Source organism: Salminus brasiliensis, chromosome 12 (assembly GCF_030463535.1).
Source record: "Salminus brasiliensis chromosome 12, fSalBra1.hap2, whole genome shotgun sequence".
Lineage (NCBI taxonomy): Eukaryota > Metazoa > Chordata > Actinopteri > Characiformes > Bryconidae > Salminus > Salminus brasiliensis.
In genome coordinates this window covers 26,312,719-26,322,969 of record NC_132889.1, presented here as the reverse complement: position 1 = coordinate 26,322,969, position 10,251 = coordinate 26,312,719, and the positions used below count along the sequence as shown (strand labels likewise).

Genomic DNA, 10,251 nt, shown 5'->3' with positions numbered 1-10,251 from the left:
TTAGATATAGCAACGAAAAATGCATTGAATTGAGAAAACTGATGTATTCATTAATTTTTTTTTTCATTTACCATGTGAACGCTCTCTAAATATTAATTTTCCACCTATATACTTTAGGAGCTCCGTAGATTTTCGCTCAGTGAGTTTCACAGCTTTTTCGATGTCAGTCAAAAATGTAAAAATGTAAAAAAAATAAAATAAAAAAAAAGTAAAAAAAAAAATCAGTTAAAATATAATATTAATAAAAATAATAACATTTATTAAAAATATATATATATACTTTTCAAGATGCATATAATTTTTATATACTTTAGCGCTTCATTCAAAAAACACTAACTGGCTCATCCTCAGTCACCAATAACGTAGATCGTTGTTAACTGAGCCGCTAGACGTCGCTCTGATCTGTGGGAGACGCGACTCCCTCTGCGGATCGTTACGTCATGTCCGCTTTTGGTTTCATTACATACATCTTACCCACCGCTCAACGCTTCTGACCTCAGGCCGGCTGGTTTAATTGAGCTGATAAATAAGGTGCACGGATGAAGTCGGTCTGTGTGCGGTTTGGAGGTAATTAGTTATGCGCTTTGAGACTGATCCGCAGTGAACAGCCCTAAAGCAGTGTGTGTGCAGCCTGTCCGTGAGAGTCATGGCCACGCTGTGTTTCCAGAGACTGCGGACTCCTCTGTTCACACCATTCATTCTTCACAAGTCTTACGCCAGCCTGCTCCTACGAGGGAGGGCAGGATACACACGCTCAGAGCCGTCAAAGTGGGGAGCCTGCCGACTGGTAGGTCACGAGCATTTCTGTTCAGAAAGCCAACCTGCAGAATAGAGCACAGGTGTAGTGGGGCGATGTCTGATGGTGTGTTTTTTTATGATCTCTGCAGCAGTGTAGAGGGCAGCCTAAAATACACACACACACACACACACAATTTCAGCATTATCTTTAAGATGTAATGAAAGTTATTCAGAGTAGTCTGATATGAAATGCTCTATTTATGAGACACCTGATAATAAACAAACATCTGATTTTAATGCTGATAAAAGCTACAAGAAGCAGTTGCATGATGCTAGAGAGCAATTCTTTGAAAGCAAGTTTCTTTAAAAAAAAAGACCATATTTGATCTCATAACAATACGCAAGTTTCTTATCATTGTGGCTTACTATAGCATAATAATGACTTACCCTTTTGTAATAATAATAAAAAATCATATCTGTCATGTTTATGAAATGCTAAATTATTATTATAAGATACTAAGTTAGCATCATAAGATACTAAATCATTACTTTGAGCTAAGAACTTATGAGACACAAAGTAATTATTTCAATAATTAGTAAGAGGCTAATAATGAGATTATGAAGTTATGATTGATAGACTGCCGTCGAGTCACAGTTGAATGAAATGCTCAGTCTTTTAAGGAGATTATTTCAGAATTATGAGATACTAATACATTATTATCAGATACATTATTATGCTAACATAATAATCATAAACATAAACATCATAATCATGGCATACTCATGAGACATCACATGGTTAATAAGACTTATGAGACACTTATGATAGAATTATGAAGTGTTGGGACAGTTTCTTGGACAGGGCTTATTAAGCCTAGTACTGGACTGTATTTTCCTTCTATTGGAATAGCTTTTTTGCATGACTAGGCTTAATTCTTAGACAAGGTCCAGGAAACCAGTCAGTTATGTAGCTACTATTAAAGGTTAAGTCATAACTTTGAGAGATTTCAGCATAATTCTATAGTAACATTAACATTATATAGTGGAAAACATTCTCATGACTTACTAAATGGCTATTTTTTTATTCCTTCTACATGGATCCTCTCATCACCAGTGTAAAGTGAAGCCTTTTACATCAAATCACTCTGAATGAATTTGTAACGTACAGACCTGCGGTGACCCTTCCAGTAGAAATCAGCATAGCAACTGAACTTTGTTAGGTGCTGTCCTTCTCTTTTTAAGATGCTTCTAATCTAAAATAAAGTCAAGGCTAGTGATTTGAGCAATCTCAAAGATGTGCAGATGCTGTCGTAACATAGCATCATAAAATTAAACCCATAATTGAACAATTGAAATGACCTGTATACTAATATACAATAAATACTGTTGAGTGTTTTCTCCTCCAGAACTTAGTTTGTGACTGAGCACAGAATAACTGTGTGTCTGTTCTCACCTCTGCAGTTCAGGCTTGAGTGTACATGCAGAACGCCACAGTTACCCAATGTCAGAGCACTGTCTACTCTACCTCCACCTCCTTCATCTGATGGGAAGAAACTTACAGGCAAGAAGTCTGGAGTAAGTGTCTGTCCTGTTTTATATCACGCATTTTAGCAGGCTTTAATCTACAGAGGTAAAAGGTCAATGTAAAGTGTAAATAAGTTCTGCATGTGATTATAGACTATAGGCTTATAGATCACTGCTGAAACAAGTATGTTTATTAAAAATATTTGTATACTTGAAGTGACATTGTTTTAAAGCAGGCTGATGTGGGTTCTTTACCCAAAATTATTTCTATGTGTTAGATTTTAGTACACACACTCAGTATTCGACTGTAGGGCTTATTTACCCGAACCCTGGGATATCACTATTGCGATAGCGACTAACACTTTATTTGGATAGTGCACCTTAAATGCTTTCCTATGTTCTATATGCAGGTTATTTATCATACCCATATCTTGCAATTAAAAATAAATAAATAAATAAATAAACTTTAAAAAAATAAACCCTAAACTTTTTCTTAACCCTATTATGACCTCAAATCAAAACCTCAAATTAGCCTCACCAGTTAGTTCCTTAACTATTGGAATATTTGTAGATAATCTGCAGGGGGCTAAAGTGACCTTTCCAAATAAAGTGAGACCAATTTGCAAATGAAAGTCTATGTAAAAAATGTACAGTTTTTTTGAGCATTTCTATTGGTTCATTCATCATTACATGTTGTCACAATGTAAAGAACAACAACCAGATTCATATTCTGTCAAAGGTGAAAAATGGCAGAAATGGGAATGCACAAGTTTGTTGTGTGACAGCGGCGACATATTGTGCAGCCCTATATTAAAGTATAGGAGCTAGATTATATGTAGATGTTAATAGATCACTTTCTTGTATTGACAAGTCCTCTTGTTGGTTCTATTTTACAGCCAGTGACATGGAAATCCCTTGCTGTCACATTTGCCTTAGGTGGAACTCTTCTTCTGGGGATGAAATACTTTAAAAAAGAGAAAGAGGAAAGTAAGGCAATTATATTTGTTTGTTACATGCACCCCTCATGTCATTAAGATGCTATTACTGCACTTAAAGATAAGATAAGATAATATAAGATAATTCTTTATTAGTCCCTCAGTGGGGAAATTCTCAGTGTCACAGCAGAAAAGGGATAGCAAGACACTCAGATGCAAAAACGTAGATAAATTACACTATATACACAATATAAATAATAGAAGGAAAAAAGCAATAACAATATTATTTACAGATTATTTACAGATAATTGCAAATGACTCCTAATTGCACATGTTGGGGGAGGGGTATTGCACATTCCCTAAACATGTGTGTGTAGTTTAAGTGTATGTGGTCCGCTGCGAGCAGTGCTGGTTGAAATGCTTGATACGCAGAATGCTCACTGCATATTTTTTTTTTTTTGTAGTGTTTGAGAGAGAGAGGACAAAGTCTCTGGGGAAACCAGCTCTTGGAGGTCCATTCTCGCTCGTCGATCACAACAGAAAGCCTTCAAAAAGTGAAGATTACCTCGGCCAGTGGGTGCTGATTTATTTTGGATTCACACATTGTCCAGACATCTGTCCCGATGAACTGGAGAAAATGATTGAAGTCGTGGATGAAATTGGTAACGTATTCAAAAACTCTCCACAAGCTCCACTTTTTGCATATGTTGAATGTTCCTTATACATGTTTTGTTTTTAAATAAAAATGGATGTGAAAATTCAGACACAATGCATTCCCTTGGTGCATATAGTGATCATAATGTTTCCTCTTACAGATCAGATAAAGACACTCCCAGATTTAACACCGCTTTTGATCACAATCGATCCAGACAGAGATACACCAGAGGCCTTGGCCACGTATGTCAAAGGTAAACTGAACGTGGAAGGCACTGTTGTGTGTTCATTATTTTATGTAGCCCATTTTAGTGTTTATGAAACCAGAACATCACAAGGATTTCATCATGCTTCAATAAATAATTTCTTATTTTTGCAGACTTCTCACCCAAGCTGATTGGCTTGACAGGAACAACGGCACAAATCGAACAGGTCTCCAGAGCCTACAGAGTTTACTTTAGCCAGGGTCCAAAAGATGAAGACAATGACTACATTGTGAGTTTTTTTTTGATTCAGTCATTCAAGCAATGGTTGTAATTGAACATTTGGGATGGTTAATGCAAGCTTCCGAGTTTACTCAATATGATTACATTTAAACCAGAGCTCTCTAACATACAAAAAAACTCCATTAAAATGCACTATGATTAAAACATGGCAAGTTTGACTACTAGGGATGGGCAATATTAAATTTTTTCATATGTCATACTTTCTCAAAATACTACAGTATACGATATGACCAAGAATGGGGAGTAGCATAAACTGTGCAAGTAGCACGGATGGCCCAATGTTTACCTAAATTCCGTACAATAACATCCTGAGTTATTTTGAAGTGATCAGATACAGAGTTTGCTCACAGGATGACAAACTGATGACAAAAAGTGAAGACTATGCACAATTTTAAATGTGAAAATGTCAGTGTGACAATGACTGCCAATGTTAAACTGCTCTGAATCAGAAGAGAGAAGCTGGTCAGCATGAGCTGCACCATCTGCTCTCCACAGAACTCTTGTGATTCTGACTGACAGAAACCCCGCTTATAGACGCATAGACAAAATCGAGGGACTTCGAGCTGCAATCTTTTTATGTAGCTTACTTGCTAAGCTAGTAAACAGATACACGTAGTATCAGACATCTCAGCTGCTGTTAACTAATTAACACGAGTACTGGTGATGTGCTTGGAACTGTAGTCGGCCAGCTAGCCTTAACCAACTAGGCTTAGCTAACATAAGTAAAAATCACACGTTTAGAGGATAAAGCCTTATATCTGAGAGCACAGAGTGCTTGACATCACCAATCTGTGAGCTCCTACTTCATCTTAAATGAGCTATTTTGGTTGCATATTAGATAGACACAGAACACAAATGTGACACACGCCGCAGTTTTTAAATACCATCCTCATTTGGAGATACAGTCATACCTTTTTAAATATTGTGGTGTATGTCATATTACTGTTATACTGCCCAACCCGTATTGACTGCAGAGTACAACTGAAAATATCAATAAAATAAAAATTTAATGTATATATTTATTTATGAGCTGTGTACTACATTTCTGACTAAATGACACAAATAGTTTTGAATTTGTATGGAGGGACTTAGTTTTAACACTGTATTGATATTTCCTATGTTCTATATGCAGGTTGACCATACCATAATAATGTATTTGGTGGGTCCTGATGGCAAGTTTGTGGACTATTATGGACAGAACAAGAAAGCAGCTGAGGTCTCCGCCTCCATTGCATCACACATGAGGAAGCAAAAACAGGCCAAGTAGCGCTCTCGCACTGGATCTCACCTAAAGGATGAAAAGTGCTCATTTTATTTCTTAAAATGTTCTGGACTCAAAAAAACACTCTTTCATTTTTAGGTGAAACAGACTATTTATTATGGCACAGCCTTCATTTTATGAATCATAGCATTTCTTCAGCCTTTACAGATCACTGTCTGGTCTTGATCATCCAGTGGAAGGTTTGTTTTGATGTACACATCTCTAAAAGAGCTTCAATAAAGACAGTCATGTTTACTGTTACAGGTGTTTTGTATAATCCTAATAAGTATTTCTTAACAGATACAGTGCCTTATTCTGCCCTATTTTGCCACATTTCAGGCTTCAAACATAAAAATATGAAATTGTAATTTTTTGTGAAGAATCAACAACAAGTGGGACACAATCGTGAAGTGGAATGAAATTTATTGGATATTTTAAACTTTTTTTAGAAATAAAAAACTGAAAAGTGGGGCATGCAATATTATTCGGCACCTTTACTGTCAGTGCAGCAAACTCACTTCAGAAGTTCAGTGAGGATCTCTGAATGATCCAATGTAAATAAATAGAATCCACCTGTGTGTAACCAAGTCTCCGTGTAAATGCACCTGCTCTGTGATAGTCTTAGAGTTCTGTTTAAAGCGCAGAGAGCATCATGAAGACCTAGGAACACACCAGGCAGGTACGAGATACTGTTGTGGAGAAGTTTAAAGCCGGATTTGGATACAAAAAGATTTTCCAAGCTTTAAACATCTCAAGGAGCACTGTTCAAGCGATCATATTGACATGGAAGGAGTATCAGACCACTGCAAATCTACCAACTTTCAGCTCAAACAAGGAGAAGACTGATCAGAGATGCAGCCAAGAGGCCCACGATCTGCAGAGGATGAACTGCAGAGATCTACAGCTGAGGTGGGAGACTCTGTCCATAGGACAACAATCAGGCGTACACTGCACAAATCTGGCCTTTATGGAAGAGTGGCAAGAAGAAAGCCATTTCTCAAAGATATCTATAAAAAGTCTTGTTTAAAGTTTGCCACAAGCCATCTGGGAGACACACCAAACATGTGAAAGAAGGTGCTCTGGTCAGATGAAACCAAAATCGAACTTTTTGGCCACAATGCAAAATGTTATGTTTGGCATAAAAGCAACACAGCTCATCACCCTGAACACACCATTCCCACTGTCAAACATGGTGGTGGCAGCATCATGGTTTGGGCCTGCTTTTCCTTAGCAGGGACAGGGAAGATGGTTAAAATTGATGGGAAGATGGATGAAGCCAAATACAGGACCATTCTGGAAGAAAACCTGTTGAAGTCTGCAAAACACCTGAGACTGGGACAGAGATTTATCTTCCAACAAGACAATGATCCAAAACATAAAGCAAAATCTACAATGGAATGGTTCCCAAATAAATGTATCCAGGTGTTCGAATGGCCAAGTCAAAGTCCAGACCTGAATCCAATCGAGAATCTGTGGAAAGAGCTGGAAACTGCTGTTCACAAACGCTCTCCATCCAACCTCACTGAGCTCGAGCTGCTTTGCAAGAACGAATGGGCAAAAATTGTCTCTCGATGTGCAAAACTGATAGAGACATACCCCAAGTGATATGCAACTGTATTCCCAGCAAAAGGTGGCGCTACAAAGTATTAACGCAAGGGGGCTGAATAATATTGCACGCCCCACTTTTCAGTTTTTTATTTCTAAAAAAAGTTTTAAATATCCAATAAATTTTGTTCCACTTCACAATTGTGTCCCACTTGTTGATTCTTCACAAAACATTTCAATTTAATATCTGCTGAAGCCTGAAATGTGGCAAAAGGTTGAAAAGTTCAATACTTTTACAAGGCTGTACATGTACAAATATGCTGAATAATTTTTCTAAGTAGTGGCCTTGCTTTTTCAGTACAGTCCTTCTATATTCTTTGTTTGACATTCACTTCTGAAGTTTATGTGTCTTTATGGACCTACATCACCCATAATTAGTTTATATATATAGTTTCAGTCTGTCTTTTGCTCCTTATAAATGGTCTTTGTTCTGATTGACATCCCGATACTGCACATCGTTGAGTGCGTTTACATGCACTAATTAATCTGATCATGATCAGATTTCTGCAGTAATCTGATGATTCAAGTGGTCATGTAAACAGCATACATTTTCTTAGATCGGAGTAAGGTTTAGAAATCTGAGTAAGAAATCCAGTAAAGAGTTTTAGCTCAATTTTAGCTCAGCAGTTAGATTTCTCAAGTGGTGTATTCTTGAATTTCTCTGTCTGCACATGCGTGAAAACAGGCAGTGCTTAACACAGTATAAGGTGACAAAACCCCTTCTGGAGCAATGCTGAAACTGAAGGATTTGGATGATATATGTTCATACTCTGGCTTGATGTGTAAAAAAGCATGTGTTTATTTGCAGGTTCAAAACAGAACTATGATTACTGCCTGGATTTTTCCAATCATCTGATTGATTTAGCTGTGTAGTTTCTGTGTGAGGAGCACTTAGACTGGGTAATGAATGGTATCTTTTGAAAAAAAATGTAGGGGTGCCAATAACTGGTTCTGGAGATCTACCACCCCAGAAGTTCATCCAACACGTCTCTAATATTCAGATGCCACAAAAAAAGTCCTTACCTATAGCTACACATATACATATGTATGAGATTAGTTTTCAATCTGAAGCTCAACACCCGGATCAGGACTGGGAAGCCTTTAGCTTATAGCCTTTGTAGCATTCTGTGATCAAACCTAGGGCTTGTATGCCATGCATTGTGATATTACACTTGGTATCAGCATTAAAATGCATGATGGTATCATGTCAACCCCACAAAGAGTGGTCTAATTTAAAGGCATGCTATTGATGACTTTCTAAACTGGGACCAGCTTTGGTGTGAGCTCATTCTCCACAGAGCCGGTGAAAACATGCAGACCCAGTTGTCCTTTTGGCGACAGTGGCTGCTTTATGCGGATTCCTTCTTTTGACTTCTGAACTTCTTAATCTCGCCTGATGCCGTCCGTCCTCAAACCTTTTTTGGCCGCAGAGAGGGCTGCGTGTCTTCTGCGTCTTCAGTTGCAGCTGAGTTAACCTTATTCTTATCTGGTGAGTCTGCTGCTCTTCTGGGATCAGGCTCCTCTGGGATGTCTGAAGAGGTCGGGATGAGGCCCATATCAGCACAGCAGTTGTCATGTTTGATAAAGACCAATAACAGTCGCAGCTGTCGCCAGCCCTTCATTTGACATTTCGTGAGCCATTAGAATAATGCCAATTAGCTGCGCTGTGATGTGGAGCCAAGAAGGGTTGCAGCACACCCCTCCTCGAGAGCCTAGATGAGAAACACATGAACCCTGTTGTGTCTGTTTGGCTGGGGGAGTTTAGTAGACGTCACCCACTATTGTCAATGACCTGGCTGCAGTTTAGCTGTTAAGGATGGGAAACATGCTGAGAAACACATGCAGAAAATATAGCATTAGGCTACCTCTCTTGTGTCTCACTAATGTGAGGGCAATGAGTTCAGATCAGTGAGTGAGAAGCGTATGATGTTTTCTGAAGGACTAGATTGATCAAATCAAATAAGACAAACTGTCCCCTTTACCACAAATGTAGTCCTCACATTTTCGTGAGATATTACAAAAAATAGTAGTGTAGTAGTAGTTTGGGCTATACCAATAAGGGCTCATGGGCCAGGAGGAAGCAGACAAGAAGACAAATGCATTGATTAATGTACTGTTTTGTGTCCGTACTTCCACTATTATCTGAGTTAGAGAGAGTTCTCGTCCTTTCACTTACCTTGTTCTGTACTTTTCACAGTCATGCCTCCCAATTACTCAGGCAAGCCTAAGGTAAGCCTAAACCACACTTGCCTCAAACCCCATTACATTTTTAAAGTTTCCACAGAATGCATTGATTCAGTATGGTCAGTATTTTAAATACAGTTTTTAATTCTAGAACATCTTTAAGCAATCTTAAATAGAATTGCTTGTCACTGTATGAACTTGTACTTTATGACAGTAAAACATCTTGGCTGACAAATGATATGTGTTTGTTCTATAAACTCATCAAACAATATTTATATAAAATGTCAGTAAATTGCAGAAATGCAGTCATAAAACCCTAGGAAAGGCCAGATACGTTGGAATAAACAAAAATAGAGTGTGATGTGTTGAGTGTGTTGTTTTTAAAGGTGCAACAGAATGCATTGATTCAGTATGGTCAGAATTTTAAATTGTTCCTGTATAAATAATAAACATGGAAACCCATTCATACCACTTACAAATTAAAAAACAAATCCAGCATGTACGTCTAGCTTTCATTCATTTTAGCTATGCCATTATTTTTGAGATAGTTAGTCATTAATATGCTTTCTTGATGTTTTGAGATATTATGAGATGCTTTCTCATTATTTTGAGGCACTTTATGCTTTTTAATTTTAAGTGGCTGGAATGGGCTTCCACGAATTAGTGTGTAACACAGTAAATAAACTTTGCTTGGGGTGAAAAAATGCTTCAGAATGAAACTTGTTAACACTTTTAGGGTGGGCTCGTGAAAAATGATGCTTGCGTAAAAAGGCTGGCTCACGACCCTTGACAGCTCACTGGAGCAACACAGTTTTTAGCACTGTAACAAGAACACTGTCTTTTT

The 10,251-nt window shown here is 37.8% G+C and overlaps 1 protein-coding gene across 1 annotated transcript; it reads left to right on the top strand.

Annotated features, from left to right (window-relative positions):
* Window positions 1-448: 448 nt before the first annotated feature.
* On the top strand, window positions 449-5,879 carry sco1 (synthesis of cytochrome C oxidase 1). The gene is made up of 7 exons (XM_072693646.1): window positions 449-787; window positions 2,200-2,313; window positions 3,159-3,249; window positions 3,662-3,859; window positions 4,013-4,105; window positions 4,231-4,346; window positions 5,490-5,879. The coding sequence occupies exons 1-7, from the start codon at window positions 647-649 to the stop codon at window positions 5,622-5,624; spliced, it is 888 nt and encodes a 295-aa protein (XP_072549747.1). The 5' UTR covers window positions 449-646; the 3' UTR covers window positions 5,625-5,879.
* The last annotated feature ends 4,372 nt before the right edge of the window (window positions 5,880-10,251 follow it).

Excerpts from the sequence above, each read along its gene's own strand:
- sco1 (XM_072693646.1), top strand. The coding sequence starts at position 647 with ATGGCCACGCTGTGTTTCCAGAGACTGCGGACTCCTCTGTTCACACCA. Across the intron at positions 3,860-4,012 it reads TGAAGTCGTGGATGAAATTG|ATCAGATAAAGACACTCCCA; the intron begins GTAACGTATTCA and ends TTCCTCTTACAG. Across the intron at positions 4,106-4,230 it reads CTTGGCCACGTATGTCAAAG|ACTTCTCACCCAAGCTGATT; the intron begins GTAAACTGAACG and ends TTATTTTTGCAG.